The following is a 22,950-nucleotide window of genomic DNA, read 5'->3' on the forward strand; positions in this document are numbered from 1 at the left end:
ATCGCCCCTAACCACTCTGCCTGCCTTCCTCATTGCCCCTAACAACTCTGTCTGTCTGTCTGATCTGTCTGATCACCCCTAACCCCTCTGACTGAATGCCTGATCATCCCAACTGCTCACCTACCTGCCTGATCACCCCTAACCACTCTAACTGTCTGCCTGATCGCCCCTACCTGCTCACCTGCCTGCCTGTCTGATCACTCCTAACTGCTTGCCTGCATGCCTGATTGCTCCTAACTGCCTCTGCCTCAGCCCCCACCACTGGGGCTTTGTCTGGAAGGTCATTCGGCTGTCTGGTCTAATTAGCATATTACACTTTTATTATTATAGATTCATACTTAACACATTTGAACATCATGATGGTTATTGACTTTGAGTTCTAGAAGTAGTTTTATAAACGTATCGTATCCTGATTGCCTGAACTGGGTTACAACCAGATAGAGGCAGTGTCATGAGTATCTCAAACCCTTACCAAGTGTCTGTTTCCAATCTCATAGCTGGGACTGCTGCTCTCACCTCCAATGGACAAATGAGCATTTGAGATGTTAGAATGAGGAGTCTAATTCTAGAATAAATTAAATCTTGCCTGTGTAACCTCAAGAAATGTATAAATTTTGTTCTATAAAGGGCTAAGTATGTTTTGGGGAGACGTTTTCCTTTTAAGTACAAGTACATTAAGTACTTTTAACAATTATGTTTATATATTGATATTCCTTTCCTATGACTAATTAAATAAAAAGGTGGGGCGGGGGGAGGCAGAAAAAGAATTAGAGCATAATTTGTTAAAAATAAATGTGCCACAGCACAGGGATTTGATTCTAAGCATTGTGTGTGCTTAAGAGCCACTTTGCTGGACTAAATTATAAAGTCATAAAACTTTGGTTTACCCTGGAGAAAATGACAATGTAGTAGGTGTCACTTGTAGTACGTATCTCTATAGTACCATGTTGACATACTGTGAATATTAACACTGCTTAACATGATTATTACATATCTAATTCTAACAAAAAGTCAATTCTACTAGCTACATTTCTTATCTTGGGATTTCAGACATTCAGAGAACATTTAAATATATTGTTGCCATGTTCTAGGACAATGTTTCTACATAATAAGTGAGCTTTTTTTTGAGTAAGATAATACTGCAATGTAACATTGTAACTGTAGAGAAACTAAATAAGTTGTACAAAATGGAATGTTGTTAAGGAAAGATTAAAAGCCAATAAAACATTTTAAAACACTGACTGTATCACCTCTGAATTCAATTTCTCCCTACACATAAGAATTGCATGTATAATGGGTCTTGGCAATATTTTATTTCTCAAAGCTACTGAAAATAAAGCTTTTCATTCTAGTTCTGATACTTTCAGCATAGATTTTGGTAAATCCACATTTCCTTATTTACATAATTAATACGAGCTACTGAATATCTTTGCAGAGGAAACAAATACTTATTTGTTTTCAATGATGAATCAATTTTTGTTTTCTTAAAGTTCTTAATATTGATAGAATTAATTTGCCTATTTAACTTTCCGGCAACTTAAGAAGTAAATCCATATTAGATATTCTTTCACTTGGAGCTCTATACATATAATACTGCTTTTCTAAACCTGTATTCATATGTGATATTTTGCTAAAATACACAAACCATTGTTTAGTACACAACACAGCATATTCACTGAATTTTCAGGTTCCTTGAAATCTAGTGTGATATTTTCATACAGTTGATAGAGTGTCATATTGAATATAGATATGAATATTGAGTTGCTTTTAATTTATGGTTCCAAAAGAAAAAAAAAGATATAACATTGCAATTTTCATCAGATTGAGCTAAATTTGAAAATGAAAGACGACCAAGAGTCAACTGCAACCAAGAGTACTTTACCCAGAAAGGGTATTATTTAAAATTGAAGGAAAAATAAAGAGCTCCCAGACAAGAAAAAGCTAAAAGATTTTTTTACTACCAAACTAGTATTATAAGAACATTAAAGGGCCTGTTTGAAAAGAAGAACAAGGAGAAGAAGAAAAAATAGAGGAACATATTTAAAATAATAAAAGGGTAATAAATATGTACCTATAAATAATAATTTTTAGTATAAATGGTTTAATGATTCAGTCAAAAGACAGGGTAGCTGAATGGATAAGAAAGCAATACCTATTTATATGTAGTTTATAAGAGACCCACCTCAGAATGAAAGATGCACACAGACTAAAAGTAAAAGGATGGAAAAAGATATTTCATGGAAATGGAAAGGAAAAAAGAGCTGTGGTAGCAATACTTATATCTGACAAAATGGACTTTAAAACATAGGCTATTGTAAGAGAAAAAGGCACTATGCAATGATAAAAATAACAATCCAACAAGAAAATACAACCTTTGTAAACATGTATGCATCCAACATACCAGCACCTAAATGTCATTAAAATTTGAATGACAAAGGGAAAGAATGACAGTAGCACAGTCATAGTCGGTTTTTAACACATTGACATCAATGGATAGATATTCCAGACAGAAAACCAACAAAGAAATAGTGGCCTTAAATGACACACTAGATTGGATGGAGTTAATTGATATCTTCAGAGCATTTCAAAACAAAGCAACAAAATATATATTTTTAAGTGCACATAGAACATTTTGTAAGATAGAGCACATATTAAGACACAAAACAAGTCTCAATGTATTAGGAACTTTGAAATCATATCAAGCATTTTCTCTGACCATAATGATATGAAACTAGAAATCAATGACAAGAAAAAAACCTAAAAAACACACAAAGTCATGGAGGCTAAATAACATGGTACACAAACAATAAATGGGTTAATAATTAGGTCAAGAAAGACATCAAATGATACTTTTAAATGAGTTAAAATGAGAACACAATAACCCAAAATCTATGGGACAGAGTAAAAGCTGTCCTGAAAGGGAAATTTATAGCATTACAGGGCTACTTGAGGACACAAGGAAATTATCAAATAAATTATCTAATTTGACACTTAAAGGAAATGAGGGGAGAAAAAGCCCAAAGTGAGCACAAGGTAGGAAATAAAAAGATCACATCGGAAAGAAATGAAGTAGAGTCTAAAAAAATCAATGAAAGCAAGAGCTGGCTCTTTGAAAAAATAAACAAGATTGAGAAATTTTAACCAGACTCATCAAGAATAAAAGAGGGAAAGCCGAAATAATTACAGTAAGAAAGGAAAGAGGAGAAGTAACAATTGTCACCAAATAAAACCAAAGGATTGTAAGAAAATATTGCAAACAACTATATGCCAACAAGTTGAACAATCTGGAAGATATGGTTAAATTCATAAAAACATACACTTTCCCAAAACTGAATCAGTTTCCCAAAACTGAACAAACAAAACTCCTGGACTGGGTGACTTTACAAGTGAATTTTACTAAACATTCAAAGAAGAACTAACACCTATCTCCTCAAACTATTCCAAAAACCACAAGAGGAAGAAAGAGTCCTAAGCTCATTTTAAAAGGACAACATTATCTTAATTCCAAAACTAGATAAAGACACTACAAAGAAAGAAAATTATAGGCCAATATTCCTGATAAACATAAATAAAATACTCAATAAAATATTAGCAAACTGGATCCATCATTGGAACAGGGGGTCCCTCAGGAGTGAGGATGACGGAGCCCAACGCTCTAGGGCACTTGCATGCACGACTCCGGAGACCAGGTTCAGAGACACAGATCTAAGTTTATTGAGGAAGTACAGCCATATATAAAGGGGTAAGCAGCCAATACAATAGGGACACGCTTGCTATGTTATCCAATGGGCGTGAGGGTCGGGGCTAAGAGTAGGTGGCTCTTGGAGATTTGTCAGGCAGGCGTTGCCACTTCCTGGTGTGCCAAGGAAGCTTGTTTGCTGGAGTGTGCTCACAGCATTGCATCGGCCACAGCACTGAGATAAATCTCTTGAGCTCTGCCCACACATCATTACATTAAAAAAGATTATACACCATGATAAAATGAGATTTATTCCAGGGATGTAAGTTGGTATAATATTTTCAGATCAATAAATGTGATACACCACATAAAAATGAAGAATAAAAACTACATAAAAATAACAACAAATGCAGAAAAAGCATTTGATAAAATCAAGCACCCATTTATGCTAAAAACTCGCAGAAAAGTGGAAGTCGAGAAAACATACCTCAACATAATAAAGGCTACATATTACAAACCCATAGACAACATCATACTCAGAGTGCAAAAACTACAAGCATTTCCCTTAAGATCAAGACAGAGATGACCAGTTTCACCACTCGTATGCAACATAGGACTGAAAGTCTTAGCCACAGTGATCAGACAAGAAGAAGAAAAAAGACATCAAAATAGGAAAGGAGAAAATAAGACTGTCATTAATTCAGATGACATGATACTGTGCATATAGAGAACCATAAAGATTCCATAAAAAAACCCCAAACTACTAGTACAGTGGTCGGCAAACTGCAGCTCGTGAGCCACATGCGGCTCTTTGGCCCCTTGAGTGTGGCTCTTCCACAAAATACTGATTTCTGCGCATGGGCCACGAAGTTTCAATCGCACTGTACATGCTCGCCCACACGTGGTATTTTGTGGAAGAGCCACACTCAAGGGGCCAAAGAGCCGCACATGGCTTGCGAGCCTCAGTTTGCTGACCACTGTACCAGTACTTATAAAGGAGTTTAGTAAAAATAGTAGGATACAAATAAATACCAAGAAATCAATTGCATAATTATACACCAATAATGAAGTGTCAGAAAGAGAAACTAAGAAATAAGTATTATTCACAATTGCTTCAAAAAATACCAAGGAATAAATTTAGCCTGTACTCAGAAAATTATAAGATACTGAAGAAAGAAATAGAAGAAAATACAAATAAGGGAAAGCATATACCATATTCGTAGATAGGAAAAATTAACGTCATTAAAATATCCATACTACCCAAAGCAATCTACAGATTCAATGCAATTTCTATCAAGATATCAATGGTGCATTTCACAGAACAAGAACAAATGTTCCATTTTTGTGTTTGGTGTAAGTTGGTAGTCTAGTTTCATTTTTTTGCATGTATCTGTCCAATTTTCCCAACACCATTTATTGAAGGGGCTGTCTTGACTCCATTGTATATTCCTGCCTCCTTTGTCAAATATTAATTGAGCATAGTGGTTCGGGTCGATTTCTGGGTTCTCTATTCCATTGATCTATATGCCTGTTCTGTGCCAGTACCAGGATATTTTGAGAACAGTGGCTTTATAATAGAGCTTGATATCTGGTATTGAGATCCCATCTACTTTGTTCTTCTTTCTCAGGATTGCTGCAGCTATTTGGGATCTTTTTTTATTCTGGATGAATTTTTGGAAAGTTCGTTCTAGGTCTGTGAAATATGCCATTGGTATTTTAATGAGGAGTGCATTGAATCTATAGATTGCTTTGGGTAGTATGGACATTTTGATGATGTTGATTCTACCAATCCATGAACACAGTATGTTCTTCCATCTGTTTATGTCTTCTTCTATCTCTTTTTTCAGTGTCCTGTAGTTTTCTGAGTACAGGTCTTTTACCTCCTTAGTTAAGTTTATTCCTAGGTATCTTTTTTTTTTGGTGCAATGGTAAATGGGATTGTTTTTTTAATCTCTCTTTCTGTAAGTTCATTATTGGTGTATAGAAATGCCATAGATTTCTTGGCATTAATTTTGTATCCTGCTACATTGCTGAATTCATTTATTAAGTCTAATAATTTTTGATGGAGTCTTTAGGGTTTTCTATGTACAGCATCATGTCATCTGTGAATAAGGACAGTTTTACTTCTTCTTTTCAAATTTGGATGCCATAAAGGCCTTAAAGATGAGACGGGAAACCATACAAATACTAGAGGAATCCACAAGCAGCAAAATCTCAGACCTATGCCAAAGCAATTTCTTCACTGATACTGCTCCTAGGGCAATGGAAACTAAAGAGAAAATAAACAAATGGGACTACATAAAAATAAAAGCTTTTGCATAGCAAAAGAAACCATCAACAAAACAACAAGAAAGCCCACTGCATGGGAGAACATATTTGCCAATGTTATCACCGATAAGGGTTTAATCTCCAACATTTAGAGAGAACTCATAAAACTTAACAAAAGGAAGATAAACAGCCCAATCAAAATATGGGCAACGGACCTAAATAGACACTTTTTGAAAGAAGACAGAAGGAAGTCTAAGAGACATATGAAAACATGCTCAAAGTCACTAATCATCTCAGAGATGCAAATCAAAATGATAATGAAGTACCATCTCACAACTGTCAGAATGGCTATCATCAACAAATCAACAAGCAACAAGTGCTGGTGAGGATGCGGAGAAAAAGGAACCCTTGTGTACTGCTGGTGGGAATGCAGACTGGTGCAGCCACTGTGGAGAACAGTATGGAGTTTCCTCAAAAAACTAAAAAGGGACTCCCATCTGACCCAGTGATCCCAAGGAATATATCCCAAGAAACCAGAAACACCAATCGGAAAGAATATATGCATCCCTATGTTTATAGCAGCACAATCTACAATAGCTAAGATTTGGAAACAGCCTAAGTGCCCATCAGCAGACAAGTGGATTAAAAAACTGTGGTGCATCTACACAATGAAATACTACGCTGAGGCAAAAAAGAAGGAGTTCTTACCATGTGCAACAGCATGGATGGAACTGGAGAACATTATGCTAAGTGAAATAAGCCAGTCAGAGAAAGGTAAATATCACATGATCTCACTCATTTATGGACTATAATGAACAACATAAACTGATGAACAAAAACAGACCCAGAGACAGAGAATCATCAATCAGAACATCAAAGCTCAGAGGGAAGGTAGGGGAGGATGGGGGTAAGGGGGAGAGATCAACCAAAGGACTTGTATGCTTGCATATAAGCCTAACCAATGGACACAGACAACAGGGGGATGAGGGCATGAGTCGGGGGCATGGAGGGGTAAAGGGGGGATAAGGACACATATGTAATACCTTAATCAATAAAGAAATTTTAAAAAAAGAACAAATATTCCAAAAATTTATATGGAACCACAGAACACCTTGCATAGCCAAAAAATTATCTTGAGAAAGAAGAACAAATTTGGAAGAATCACACCACCTGATATCAAACTATATAAAAAACCATACTAATCAAAACAGCATGGCAATGGCATAAAAACAGATATATAGTCAATGGATCATAGTTAGAAAGCCCAGAAATAAACCCTTGCCTTTATAGTCAGTTAATATTTGACAAAGAGGCAAAAATATACAATCAAGTAATTATAATCTATTCAATAAATGATGTTGAGGAAATTAAACAGATACACACAAAGAAAGAATTTGAACCACCTTATTATACCATACACTAGAATATACTCAAAATGGTTTAAATACATGTTAGACTCAAATACATGTTAGACTCAAATAAGAATCATAGAAGAACACGTGGGCAGTGAAATATTGGACTTTTTCTAGCAATATTTTTTCTGATATGTTGTCTTGGGCAAGGGGAACAAAAGAAAAAGTAAAAAGAAAAATGTGGCTACGTCAAACTGAAAAGTTTTTGCACAGAATAGGAAATGATCAACAGAATGAAAAGACTACCTACTAAATGGGAGAACATATTTTCCAATGATATATCTGATAAAGGGTTAATATCCAAAATTTATAAAGAACTTATACAACTCAACACTAGGAAGACAAACAATCCCATTAAAAAAAAGGCCAAGGGCTTTCTTGTTGTTTTGTTGATGGTTTCTTTTGCTGTACAGAAGCTTTTTATTTTGATATAGTCCCATCTGTTTATTTTCTCCTTAGTTTCCATTGCCCTAGGATTTGTATCGGTAAAGATATTGCTACGACATATGTCTGATATTTTTCTGCCTATGAATTCTTCTAAGATTTTTATGGTTTTGCATCTTACATTTAAGTCCTTTATCCATTTTGAGTTTATTTTTATGTATGGTGTAAGTTGGTGGTCTAGTTTCATCCAATATCCCTAGCACCACTTATTGAAGAGATTGCCTTGACTCCATTTTATGCTCTTGCCTCCTTTTTCAAATATTAATTGAGCATAATATCTTGGTCTATTTCTGGGTTCTCTATTCTGTTCCATTGGTCTATGTGTCTGTTCTTGTGCCAGTATCAGGCAGTTTTGAGAACAGTTGCTTTGTAATATAGCTTGATATCTGGTATTGTGATCCCTCCAACTTTACTCTTCTTTCTCAAGATTGCTGTTGTTATTGGGGGTCTTTTTTAAATTCCATATTAATTTTTGGACTGTTTGTTCTAGGTCTGTGAAATATGCCATTGGTATTTTAATGGGGGTTGCATTAAATCTATAGATTGCTTTGGGTAGTATGGCCATTTTAATTATGTTGATTCTACCAATCTATGAACACAGTATATTCTTCCATTTGTTTATGTTTTCCTCTATCTCTTCTTCCAATGTCCTGTAATTTTCTGAGTACAGGTATTTTACATCCTTAGTTAAGTTTATTCCTGGGAGAACATATTTGCCAAAGTTATAGTCAATAAGGGTGTAATCTCCAAAATTTATAGGGAACTTATTCAGCTTAACAAAAGGAAGATAAACAATCCAATCAATTGGGAAAAGGACCTAAATAGATACTTTCATAAGTGAACATAGAAGTACAGAAGGCCAAGAGGCATATGAAAACATGCTTAAAGTCACTAATTACCGGAGAGATGCAAATAAAAACGATAATGAGAAACTGTCTCGCACCTGTCAGAATGGCTATCATCAACAAATCAACAAAGGACAAGTGCTGGCTAGGATGTGGATAAAAGGGAATCCTTGGGCACTGCTGGTGGGAATGCAGACTGGTGCAGCCACTGTGGAGAAGAATATGGAGTTTCCTTAAAAAACTAAAAAGAAACTCCCATTTGACCCAGTGATCCCATTTGTAGGAATACATCCCAAGAAATCAGAAACACCAGTCAGAAAGGACATATGCACCCTTATGTTTGTAGCAGCACAATTTACAATAGCTAAGATTTGGAAACAGCCTAAGTGCCCATCAGCAGACGAGTGGATTAAAAACTGTGGAACATCTACACAATGGAATGCTATGCTGCTGTAAAAAATAAAGAACTCTTACCATTGGCAACAGCATGGATAGACATGGAGAGCATTATGCTAAATGAAATAAGACAGTTGGAGAAAAATAAACATCATATGATCTCACTCACTTTGGAATATAATGAACAACGTAAGCTGACAAGCAAAAATAGATCCAGAGACAGAGAAGCTTCCAACAGATCGTCAAACTTCAGAGGGAAAGCAGGGGAAGGGGGGTGGGTAAGACATCAACCAAAGGACTGGTATGCATGCATATAAGCATAACCAATGTTCTGGGTAGTGGGAGTGTCTGGGGCCAAGTCAATGGGTGAAAAAGGAGACATATATAATACTATATGTAATACTTTAAACAATAAAGAATTTATAAAAAAAGGCAAAGGACCTGAATAGACATTTCTCCAAAGAAGACATACAGGCGGTCAATAGACATATGAAAATATGTTCAGTTTCACTAATTATCAGAGAGATGCAAATTAAAACCACAATGAGATATCTCATGCCTGTTGAAATGGCTCTCATCAATAAATCAACAAACAAGTGTTAGCTAGGATTTAGAGAAAAGGGAACCATCCTGTACAGTTGGTGGGAATGCAGATTGGTGCAGTCCCTGTGGAAAGCAGTATGGAGCTACCTCAAAAAGTTAAAAACGGAACTGCCTTATGATCCAACCATTCTACTTCTGGGACTGTATCCTAAGAGACCCGAAACACTAATTAGAAAGACAAGTTGCAACCATATGTTCATTGCAGTGTTTTTTTTTTAATGTAAAGAAAAATCTTTGTTTACAATTTCTTATTAATAGAAGACCAGTAATCTTTAAAAAATTGTTCTCTTTTAAAGGAAAAGCAAATTATATTCCTTTTATACTTTTTATTCCCCAATTCGCATGATCTCTAACATTACAATTTTGTTTAATTTTTTTTAATTTAACTTCATTGCTGAAAGTGTTACAGGTGTCCCCTTTTATTTTGTTTTGTTTTTTTTCCCATTGACCCCCTCCTTCCTGCATCTGTCCCTCCCAAGCCTTTTGTCTGTGTCCATGGGCTATGCATATCTATATATCTATATATCTATATATCTATATCTATATTTATATCACCTATATCTATAAAAGCCTAAGCGACCAGCCGACCAGCCAACCAGCTGGTAGCTATGATGCACACTGACCACCAGGAGGCATATGTTCAGTGTAGGAGCTGTCCAGCTGTGGTGATTTGGCAGCTGCTCTCGGCTGATGCACCTGGAACCAGAGGGGAGAGAGCTTGATTCCAGGGCGCGTCACCTGAGACCTGCCCTCTCTCAATCCGGGAACCCTCAGGGCATGTCAGAGAGCAGGTTTCAGCCCCATTCCAACAGGCCAGGCCTCTAGTATGCATATAAATTCCCCAGTTAATCTCTCCTGCCTCCCTCCCCCATCTCCCCTCTGTAATTCATCAGTCTCTTCATGGTTCTATGTCTCTGGATCTATTTTGTTCATCAGTTTATTTTATTTAGATTCCCCATATGAGTGAGGTCATGTGATACTTATTTTTCTCTGACTGGTTTATTTCGCTTAGCATAATACTCTCCAAGTCCATTCGTGCTGTTGCAAATGGTAATGGAAGCAGTCCAAATGTACATTAGTTGGTGAGTAGATAAAAATAAGCTGTGATACATTTACAGATTGGAATACTACTTGGCCATAAAAAAAGAAGGAACTCTTACCCTTTGAGACAGCATGAATGACCCTGGAGAGCATTATACTGAGTGAAATAAGCCAGTCAGAGAAAGACAAGTACCATGTGATTTTACTCCTATGTGGAATCTAATGAACAAAACTAACAAGCAAAATAGAGGCAGACTCATAGATAGAACAGGCTAACAGATGTCAAGGGGTGTGTTGGGCAGCTGGATAGGGGGTGTGAAGAGATTGAGCAGAAAAGGATAAAAAAGAGAAAAAATTATGGACAAGGACAACAGTGTGGTGATTGCCAGGGGGAGGGGGACAGAGAGAGATGTAAGACGGTAAAGTGGAGATATATAGTGATGGTAGGAGACTTGACTTGGCTTAGTGAACACACAATAAAGTATACAGATGATGTGTTGTGGACTTGTGTACCTGAAACATTTTGTTACCCAGTGTAACCCAATAAATTCAATAAAAAACGAAAAAAATGAATGACAACAAGAAATGAGGCAGGTCCTTAGTTATTAAATATTCCTGATCAAGATCAAGATAAGTACATAACCCATGGACACAGGCATTAGTGTAGTGAAGGCCTGGGGTGGGTGATAGGTGTGGGGTGGAAGGGGTCAATGGGGAAAAAAGGAGGCACCTGTAATACTTTCCACAATAAATTTTTTAAAAGAAAGTATAAGAATAGAAGGAATATAGCCATCGTTGCTACTTTTTGTTCCATCTATGATATAGTCTTAGTAGATTCAATCCCGGAGAAATTCAACAAGAACCTATATTATGCTGCTTATTTTCCCAACTGTGTTGTTTATTTATTTCCTAAAGTTTTCTTTCTTCACTTTGGAAACATATATTTTAATTTATACTTAACATGTGGCAATCATTTTGAAAATTTTTCTTATCTATTGTTCCTCATTAGGCCAAACTATAAGAAACTGCCTGTATTTACCATTTTAGAACTACAAATTCTTTTCAGCAAAATAAAGCAAAATGGTACTGCTGGCTTTTGCTAAATAAAAAATCCAAACAACAACAAAACAAACAGGCAGAATACTACCTACTTCTAGTACTTTGCTAATCTGACTAAAATTCCTGGTTTGTTTGAGAACAATATTGCAATGCCATTCCAAAGTGAAAACTTAAAGAGTAGCTTAATACAACTGTCATATCTACCTATGTCAAAAATGTTATAGCTGGATCCTTGATAATTTCCTTTCTTGTCAAATTAGAGTAATAGTTTCCATTAGTAGAACAAAGGACAGCATAACCAACATTACATTCCTAATACACAATGCATCTATCAGAAGTCGATACTGCTGACCACTGCCCATTTACTGGATAGTATGTTATTAAAGGATGCAGTCAATAACATGCTCAAGTAGTACAATAAACAGCTATAGCAGAGTGACTCAAAGGAGATGGCAGAAAGAAATGCTGTTCAAAACATAAGCTGAAACATATTACAAAACAATTGGACATTTCTACTTTCCATTGTAATAGAACAGTAGCAAGTAAATCAAGAAGAGTATGTTGTTATCAGAAATAAAAGGGGGCTCTTAGAACAGACTTTCCATAAAATGGAAATTGAGGGAACTGAAATATTTGTGATGCTTTGGAAACAGATGAGACAAAAGCAAATTGAAACTACATGCTGCATCTGGATTTACATTAAAATGGTTGCTGCATTTCTGATACTGAGTCTATTATTTCACAGCCTACCAAACTCTTCACTCTTCCCAGTCCCTGTAACAATACACTAGATCACTCCTCCCAGTCCCTGTAACAATACACTAGATACCCTACTCCCACTATATGGACCACAAATGGCTTTCTTTTCTTCAGTCTTAATTAAAAACCATCATGAACTAATGTAGATTCTTTATATTATGGCTACTGGTAGCTCACATAACTCTGCGATATTTACAGTGACCACAAGACGTATCTTAGCCACACCACAGGGTATTACATCCTATGAGTGGTGTGGGTAAGGCCAGAGGATGCCTTAAAAACAGTAATATTTTAGCATAAAGTTTTAACAGTAATATGTTTATTTTATCATATCAGAATATGAGGGGGGAAAACATACTTTATGGAACACCCAAAAGAAAGCTGTTTACATTTTGCTGTATTTTAATTTGAAAAATCTACTGAACAAATGTTATTTGATGAGCTAATAATAAATTTCTATTTTCCTAGTAATATTTTTAAATTTACATTTACCTTGTACTGATTAGTATGCACGACTTTAAAAACAAATAAGAACATAAATTGTTTACATTTATTCATTATGGAAGTCAATGTAAGATATAAAATAACTTTATAAAATGCATCAGAACTAGTGTGATATACATACTATGTATATATATCAGTTCATATGATAATTTTCTTTTAATGAATATACAATATTGATATTCACTTATTTCTTCAACTATTGAAAATTTTGGAATAGAGCTGTGTTTTAATATTCCTGCTCAAAAGTACAGACCAGCAGAGTCTATCGTTTATACTTTCAACTTAATAAAAATGAAAAAGGAAAATCAAAGAACTGAATGAAATTTTGGAAATCCTCATTGCTTGCTTCACAAAGGTTATTTTTTCTTAACCTAACAACAACTGCTACCATAAAAGTAAGAGTCTACCATTTTTAATGCCCTTTTTAATATACTTTCATTTAATCTTTACAATAGGTATAATGAGGTAAGGTTCTTTGGGAAAATTAATATTCTTAAATGCCTTAGAGCTTGGGGGAGAACATTGGCCAGGGATGCATCTTCTCTTGAGTGAGATAAAAGTCTCCCTGCCCATGACTTTGTGCATAGCCATTAGTGAGGGCACAATATTTATAGTTTCCCTCAAGTAGGTGCATTAGGCCCAGAGATTACTAGTACTTGGCTCCATTTTTCTTGAATATTCATATAAGTCCCTTGTGTAAAAGGACAAAAGCACAACCAGGTATTAATCTCAAATTCTGTAAACCGAAACCTTGCTTGCTTGGACCTTGGAGTTCAAGAATAGCTATGTAGGTATAGGCTGCATCTACTTCTTGGTTGTCACCTAGTTTCATTGAAATTGTTTTGTTGATATTATCTGGATAAATAAAATGAAATCTTAGAGTGCGAGTTCTCTTGCCATCAATCTGAAAACACTTTGGAGCACATTATCAACATGATTTAGCAGAATAGCAATTTCACAGAGTTGAAAGAATTGGTCACACCACTGCAGTGGGGAGAACCAAGATCCACACCCAGGTCTTTCTCATAGATACTTCTTTGTGCAGAGCTGCTGAAGGCTGTATATGTGCTAACATTAACTAATGACATTTATACCAGTACCTTATATGCAACTATGCTGAATGGGGGTTAGATCATTGGATGACCAAATGTACTGGCTTGCCTCAGATTACAGGATTTCCCAGGATGTGGGATTTTCACAGAGTTCAGGACATCCTGGGATGGCTAGTGACCCTAAAGATGACTGCTGATATAATCCATCTGATGATTTGGGGGTGAATAAACAATGGTAATAGTCATATGCAGTTATGTAAATTTTTCTTCATTATGAGAGCCAGTAATCTATAAAATCAAATATATCAGTGAGTGATCATGGAGATATTCTCTATCACTAATTATGACAGCAAGCTTAAAAACCATGAAAGAAGTCTAAAATACATTTTGAGCAACTGAATAATCTACACAATTCTCAGCAGTTTAACCAGAACAATAGAACATTGAAAAGTACTAAGTCATTGTCTACAAATCCATAATCTAGAAGATTAAAATTAAAAACTAATAATATCAGGTGCATAAAAAATTTATTACTTTATTTTAACACACCCTCACTTAACCCACTGGGAAAATATAAAACAAATAGTTTGCATTTTTGTATTTGTATGAAACTTAAAAATTTTTAATTATAATTACTCTAATAGCATATTAATAATAACATATAAAACACAAACTATTTGATATGCTTTAAAATATTTGTGTTAAGTGTGAGATAGCATAGGATTTTAATAATTTATATTCATTTCAATAAATATAACAATGTTATTTTTTCTTCTGTATTAACTATTTACTCTGTCTGGGTTATAATTTCTTCTGGGAGAGTTAATAGATTATGAGGGTTATTTTATATAAGAAGTAATAGTCCAAAAATAACCTTTGATATAAAGAACCTAAAAAATTCATTGCTAGGACAAGAAAATGCACAGGTGTAGGGACATCCCAGCAACATGCAAACTTCCTGTTACTATGGTAATAGGATTCTGAAAAATCTGGGTCACCTTGTTGCTTTGGAAACAGTCTCAAGAAGACCAAAGTTGAAACCCATAATGACCATTGCTGCTGTCCCCAGATGACTGTACACTCATCATGTATATTTTCACATTTTAAAAGCCACATTAATGAGAATAGGACAAATATAAGTTTGCTTTCCTTAGGAAATGACAGAGCATTCAGATGAAGGATTTGTTGTATATCACAAAAGTGCAGCTTTCCTTAGTTTTCCTTACATACCATTATTAATTTCACAAAGTAATACTGTATATTGTTTAATATTTCTGCAAATAATAGGATACATAAAAATATGCCAGAATACATATTCATTTCTTTAGATTTTTCTAGGAAATATTAACATTTAATTTAACCACTGATAAAAATAATTCATAAAATGATTATGAATTTATTTCAAGATTACTCATCAATGGTTGAAACTATACACCATGCCCTACGAAAATCCTAAGATTCTTATCATTTTCTCATCATGATTACTAATGATACCAATTTTATCACTTCTTTTTTTATCTAGGTTAACAATCCAACCCAATTATAACTACTATTTATTGTGTTTATTGTGCACGAATACTTTTTTAAAATTCTTTATTTAATAACCTACAAACTTACAGCCTACAAAAGCAAGTAATGTGGATCTTGTGTTATCCCCATTTTGAAGATGGGAAAACATCAAGGACGTTAAGTAACATCTTCAAAATTCATGCAAAAGAATTACAGGAAACATCTCATTCTCTAACAATGGCATCTGAACAATATTCTAATAGTATTTGTTATGTCCTTTTAAAAAATACTAGAGGCCCGGTGCATGGATTTGTGCACATTGAATGGAAATTATTAGAAGGTGGCCAGCAGGGTGGGACTGGGCAAGAGCGGCCGGACATACCCTGGAGCCAACCTCCTGATGTCCCTTCCCAGCTGGCCGCACCTGGGGTGGCAGCGTGGCTCTAAGGGCATCTGCAGAGTGTGCAGGGTCCCTTGGGCAGGTGGGGTCCCTCATCCTGTTTTTTGGGGATTGGATCAAGCCAAACCAGCTCTCCAACATCCCCTGAGGGCTCCCAGAGTGCGAGAGGGCACTCTGCAAAGTTGCTGTCATACAGGGTGGGGAAAGCAAACACAAATGTACAGTAAACCAGATTCAGGGCTGACAGTGCCCCAGCAACAACATAACCCACAGACAAAGGTGGAATCACATGGCCCCGCAGTAATCGGGCTTCCTCCTCTCTGGTTCCAGGGTGCATCACCCGAGAACTGCCACTGCCAAGTCACCGCAGCTCGGCAGCTTCTGCATTAAGCGTCTGCCCCCTGATGGTCAGTGAGTGTCATACCTACTGGCCAGTGGGCTGGCCACTTAGCCTTTTACATATATATAGAAGAAGATATTGTTATTTATTTCAGAAAGGGAAGGAGAGGAAGAGAGAGATAGAAACATCAATGATGAAAGAAAATCATTGATTGTCTGCCTTCTGCATGCCCCACACCAAGGATTTAGCCTGTAAACAGGGTATGTTCCCTGACTGGGAATCAAACCATGGCTTCCTGGTTCATAGGTCAATGCTTAACCACTGAGCAATTCTGGCCAGGTGCATTTGTTGTGTTCTGTTGGATCCTGCAGCAGTAAATAATGTTGCTTAGTAAACCTGAATTATCTATGACAAAATAAAACATATATTAAGCACACATTAGCCTATAAAAATGAGATTATTTTTCTGTTTTTTTCTTTGTTTCACATTCTAACTTCTCTATCATCAAAAATAAAATCAGAAAAACAGTGTACAAGTTCATTGATACATAATTTTGTCTGTATATTCAAAATTTTCCATGCTTTTAAAATGTATGATTATATTATTACAAAAGTGATGTTTGATTCTGACTACAGTGTCATCTTGTCTTCTACCTCTATAGTTGCTTCCTTCCTATTTCCCCAAATCTAAGAATAAAGGGCCACAAATACTCTGAACAGAGTTCCCTCTTTAAGATGAGAGTCTACTGAATAATAGGCTCTTTTCTTTAAATGGCTGACTCATTTGCTTGCTTTGATTTAACATAAATATAAACTTATATATAAAATTTTAAAAGAAACCCTAAATACAAAGAACACTTTTTCAGTTTTTTGAAAGTTTTAAGGACTGATGTTTGCCCTCTCCAAATTCACATGTTGAAGCCATAATCCCCAGTGTGACTATATTCAAAGATAGCACTTTTAGGAAATAAATAAGGTTCATTGAGTGCCTCAGAGTGGAACTTTAATCTTATATGGCTAGTGTCCTTATGAGTGTTGGGAAAAACACCAGAGTTTGCTCATCTCTCCTTCCATGAAACATAGAGGAAAGGCACAGTGAAAAGCCATGTTCTACAAACCAGGACAGAGAGGCCTCACCATATCTCAACCCTGTCAGAGCTTTAATCCTGGACTTCTAACCTCCAGACTGTGAGAAAATAAAATCATGTTGTTTAAGTGATCCATTTTGTGGTATTCCGTCATGGCAGCCCAAGAAGACATACAGGAAGTCATTATATTTGCACTATGACTTTTTAAAAAACATAGTCTTTCTTTAAAGCTGAGATTGTTGGTGCAAAAAACACATCTAGATTCTAATAAATGGAGCTACTGATTTCCAATGTGCTGAAAACAGCTCAAATATCCCAAATGGGTAAGAAAAATGTTTGAGGTTAGTACCGAGGTGCAGATGACAGCAGAATTTCTGCTGTGCTATCTCTGACAATGGGCATACCATTTTACAAGAGGAAGTATCAATGTCCAGGTAGTCCTATTATCCACAGGTATTCCCTTAAAATTTCTATAATTAAAGTATTATTTTATTTGTCATAACATTAGATAACTAGATGAGATTCCTCTATACATAAAAGAGAACTATACCATAAATGAGATTCCTCTATACCATAAATAGAACACAGCATATAAAATTGAGGCTCACAGCTATTACTAGGTATTCTTTACAACTGCCCTATTCTAATATATAAAAAGCCAGTGGCCGTCACGACGGAAACAACCAGACAGACGACCGAACAGCAGACTGTGTGAGGTGACCAGTCCTGCAGGGGGTTAGTGAGGGACAATCAAACGACTGAACAGCAGGCTGTGTGAGGCGATCAGGACAGCAGAGGGGGGCAGTTGGGCCTAAACTGGCAGTCAGACATCCCCCGAGGGGTCCCGGATTGGAGAGGGTGCAGGCTGGGCTGAGGGGACCCCCCATGCACAAATTTCATGCTCTGGGCTTCTAGTGGGTTATATAAAACAATAAGCACAGGTAATAGTTATCTAACAGGGGAATGGAAATGTTTCCTTAACTTCTATCATTTTTCATGGTAATTTACTGAAATAAGTTGGAGATGAAAAAAAAGAAGAGGAGAAGAAGAAAGAGAGAAGGAAGGGAGAAAGGAAGGAAAAGAAGGAGGGAGTATAAGTTTCCCCTATTTCTATAGCCAGGAATACCTTTGCAATCTTGGTTCCTAGATGTAATGCAATGTAAGGAAAACACATCAAGTTTTATAAATGTTAAGTCTGTGCAGACTCAATCAAAGGACCTATATAATTATTAAAATTAGCCCACCTGTCCCATTTCTTTATAGAATTCATTACTACCTGTCAAGCAAGTACAAAATATGTGTTTCATCCTAATATAAGTAACCTACTTAATTCTTATTTGCCTTTGAAACATGAGACATCAATATATAAGTGCTTTAAGTATGTTTATTTAAATTAAATTTATTTTATCATAATTTCTGTTTCCTCATGTTAGAAATACACATAATTTGAGAAATTTAAAACAGTTTATATTCAACATTACCATGATTATAATAATTTTATAATATATATTTAATATTCTAAATGTGTAAATTTAAAAGGTTTATTTTCATAAATTATGAAAATACTGTTGGGGTCCAACCCCAGCAGGTCCAGGGGTTCCCAAAGGTGTGGACAGAGTTGGCAAAGAAGGAATGACACGGAGACAGCGTTCAGTTGATCAGCATAGCTAGATTCTCTAGCCAGGTTCTCTTGCCAGATTCTCCAGCCAGGTTCTCTCTTTATTCGCCTGTTACATCTGTACTTATACCAGGTGATTTTAATATTATCCATTCTATTCCAAAAGTTAGGGCGTTTGTTATCTTTATTCCAAGGTCACTACTCTATTGTTCTGTTAAGCTACAAGGAAGTAACTGAAGGAGATTATCCTAAGTAAAGATTATGTAGCTTAAGCCTGATTGTTTGTAGTTAAAGTGATTAATTACCTGCCTGGCACTTAGTTAAGGGGTTTTACTGATTTATTCCCTCCCTTAGTCCTGTTAATCCCTAACTACAGGGAAAAATCCCCACCTGGGGAAACAACCTATCTCAGAGAGGTGACCTTGGTTAAAACACATAGCACTAAGAAGGGGAGCAAACATATTAAGAACAGCATGCCATATACTCCAGGTCCCTTGAAACATATGCTGTGCAGATGTTTCTTCTCTGCAGCGACTGTGTCAAGCAGCAAGGATGGACCGGCTTCCGGCAAAATACTGCTACATTAAGAATTTACCAACCAAGAGCTAAAATTCTTTGTCTCTCAAATAGGAATAGGAAAACAACTAAACCAACTTTGGACACTGCTACAACATATGTCAATTATTCATGCAGTGTGCATGACAAGAAATAAATTATCATAATAATTTATGTTTAAGATAAATACGTTATGATAAAATTCTATGAATTTTTATAATAAGATCTAGAACAGGTGGATTAGGTATGATAAATAATGGCATTTTTGTGGTGGGAGATTTTTTTATAGCATGCCAGTAATCAACAGTGGCCAGCAAATGATTAGATACTCCATGACAGATATAAAATTACAAGTTTCACTATAATGCCAATTCATAGAAGAAAATTTAAGAAAACACATTATTAGTAAACTTATAGATGATTCTGACTTTAAAATGACACCCAGCTAGTGCGCTTCAGATAGTTCTAAAAAATTAATCATTATTAATGAAAGATTTATTCAAAAAATGGCATGGGTCCACAAAAACTGCCTGGTAACAAAGGCATTTTGCTTTCTAAAGCATTTATGTATACTTGTTTAAACTATATACAACTAGGTCATTCCCCAGGAAGTCTAACTCAGTAGATGTGCAATGGGCCAAGGGCTTTGCACACCATTTTGTAATTGTTCAGCTGCAAAACTTTCAGAAATCCTTATCCACACCAGACATTGTTTCCATCTTTATATGCATGTCATTGGGCAGTGGGCATATCAGTAATAAAGTTATTGCAGTTAAAAAGTTAATTTACTATAGATATGTTAAAATGAATTTTTTTCTGTACCCAAAATACATTTAATACTCTGACCTCCACTACAAAAATTATTTCCAAAGTTGTGCATTCATTAACATATTAACAGATTCATGAAACAAAATTTATAATAAACTATTCTCCCCTCAGTAAGTTATACATTTTCCTGACATTTTGCACATCAAAATTTAAAAACATGGAAATTTTATCCATGTCATTTGGCGATTCACAAGAATAAAAACTGTAAAGAGCACTTGACTCTCACATGGATTATGGCAATGATGACTTATGATCTCCTTCAAATGTTAGAAAAGCAATGAACTAGGCTGTATGTACGTATTTGTCAGTTCATAGACTTGTTTACATGAAGATGCTGAAAGCTTAATTTATTACTGGTGTACTTTGTGAGCTACCTCAATGATTTTACCTATTTGAAATGCACGAACTATCCCAACTTTGAGCACAGCCAGATAAGAAAAGTGCTGAAGCAAATCTGATTTGAATATGTAAAGCACCAGACACATGACATGCCTACTTAGAGTACTAAAGAGTCAAATAAGGTACTAGCTTATATCCTTAAATCCATTTACTTACCATCATTTTGATGCTCATTTTGTCATGAACGTCAACTTAAATTTTTCGTGAGATAATTTACAGAAGACAGTAATAGGTTATTTTGTTTGCTTAGCCTACATATAAAATACTTTAGCCTAAAAAATAATGAAACAGAAAGCTAAGAGTGCCCTGTGCTCTCTCTTGGACAGATAGGCAAGCTCTGGCTTTTGAGCTACCAGACTACTCTTCAAATATTAAGATCAATCTTGTTCCCACTCATTAGCTATGGGGCATTGGGAACCAATAAAACTATACATTTCTGTAGCATAAAAATATTAAATATAATTTTATTGTTCCTCTTAGTCTTTAAATAATTTTTGTATACATTGATTTCTTTCATTCTCAAACCCATCAAGGATACAAAATTGGTTATGTTGCAAATTTTTACCATAATTCACAAAATATTGCATATCAAAAGAAAAATATAATAACACCAAGTTTTTATATGTTAACCATTAATTTTTATTTCTGAATATCCTATTTATTCTTTTTCAAGTAAAATGATATTTTTTAAAACTTATAAATCTTAGGATCACTAAGATTTTATATTTCTATTTTGTCGGAAATATAGTTTCTGTCAAGTGTCTCTTACCCATGATGATACAGTTTAATTTTCTCTCTCACATCCTTTTGCTTTCTTCTAATGACTTTTATCTGTTGTTTAATAGAGCATTTCTCTACTTTGGTGGCAATTTATATTTTAGTCAATCTCTATGCCTATCATTCTGACCCATAATAAACACCCAATAAGTTCCTGATTTATAAGTGCATGAATAAATGAAAGAATTTTTTAAAATACTAACTCATTTGGAACATATATTGATGAACCAATGTATGAGTATGCATTTTTTCATCTTTCAATAAAATCCTAGGTTTAATCTTTTCTAGGCGAATAAAGTTGCTGACTAGCTCTGTGTTGGAAGAACTAATAAAGTGTGTCCCACATGCCTTATAAATATCAACTCATTTATTCCTTTTTACAACTTTATGAGTTTATGAGGAAGCTGAGGGAAAAAAAGGTGAAGTGACTTGTTCAACAAGATCCAAGAACTAATAAGTGGCAGAACCAGGAACTAAAGCCAGGCATAGCGGGGCCCATACTTCTCAAAATTTTTGTTAGTGAAAAAAGTAATTAACTTTCATCTTAGTATAATTATTTAAAAGTAAAATTTTATCTTAATTGCACGGAAAGTTTTCCAAACCAGTTGAAATTCTAATTTAGTAAGTTGATTGTTTATACATAATCATATAAAAGTTGTTCATCCATATGCTCTTTCTTTGCTCTTTCCTTTGGCAATTTCTTGATGCTTGCATTCATTCTTACTAACTTAAGTGTCAGTATTGCTAATGTTTTGACATTTTTTAGAAAAATACTTTCTTAAAAGCACCTACTCAATGTTACCAATTAACTTTGTTGATGTGAAATAGAGTAAAAACAGAGATTTTTATACTTAACTTTGGAATCACACACATACAAAAAAAATAGATCACACATTTTTAAATGAAGAATCTAGTATTTCTCAGAAATGTCTTTGAACAGAATATAGGCTTTCTTGTGACATTTATAAATTCAATAATAAGGATAAATAATTGTGTATGCTATATAAACAAACATTACATGGGAGCACAATGCAATTAAATTGTATGGTGTCCGTTTACCAAAAGATTTTCCGGTATCACAGAATTTTCTGAGAAATAAAAAAAAAAAGATGCTTTGTTCAAACACATATTATAGAAATGATTTGTACTATAAGAAAGTTAAGGGACAATTAAACATTCATTTTGAATAATAAACATAAAACTTTCAGAGATATTTCCTTACCTGTTTTATTGGAAAGTCTAAATGATACCATCTTATCAGGAATATTACATACATTCCTCACTGACGCAATGCAGCTATAATTAGCATAGTCCTGAGGTCGAAGATTCTTTAGTTTTAAGATCTTTGTTTCACCCTGAAAATGTGAAAAAGGGC

The 22,950-nt window shown here is 35.1% G+C and overlaps 1 protein-coding gene across 1 annotated transcript in view; it reads right to left on the minus strand.

The window, feature by feature from the left end:
• The window catches only part of MDGA2 (MAM domain containing glycosylphosphatidylinositol anchor 2), a 954,748-nt gene that overhangs the window by 321,122 nt on the left and 610,676 nt on the right, over positions 1-22,950 (minus strand). Inside the window, exon 5 of the mRNA XM_036347018.1 lies at positions 22,798-22,930. Within this exon, the coding sequence (XP_036202911.1) occupies positions 22,798-22,930 (133 nt within the window). The remainder of the gene's footprint in view (positions 1-22,797; positions 22,931-22,950) is intronic.

The sequence above is a fragment of the Myotis myotis genome, unplaced genomic scaffold, assembly GCF_014108235.1.
Source record: "Myotis myotis isolate mMyoMyo1 unplaced genomic scaffold, mMyoMyo1.p scaffold_m19_p_1, whole genome shotgun sequence".
Lineage (NCBI taxonomy): Eukaryota > Metazoa > Chordata > Mammalia > Chiroptera > Vespertilionidae > Myotis > Myotis myotis.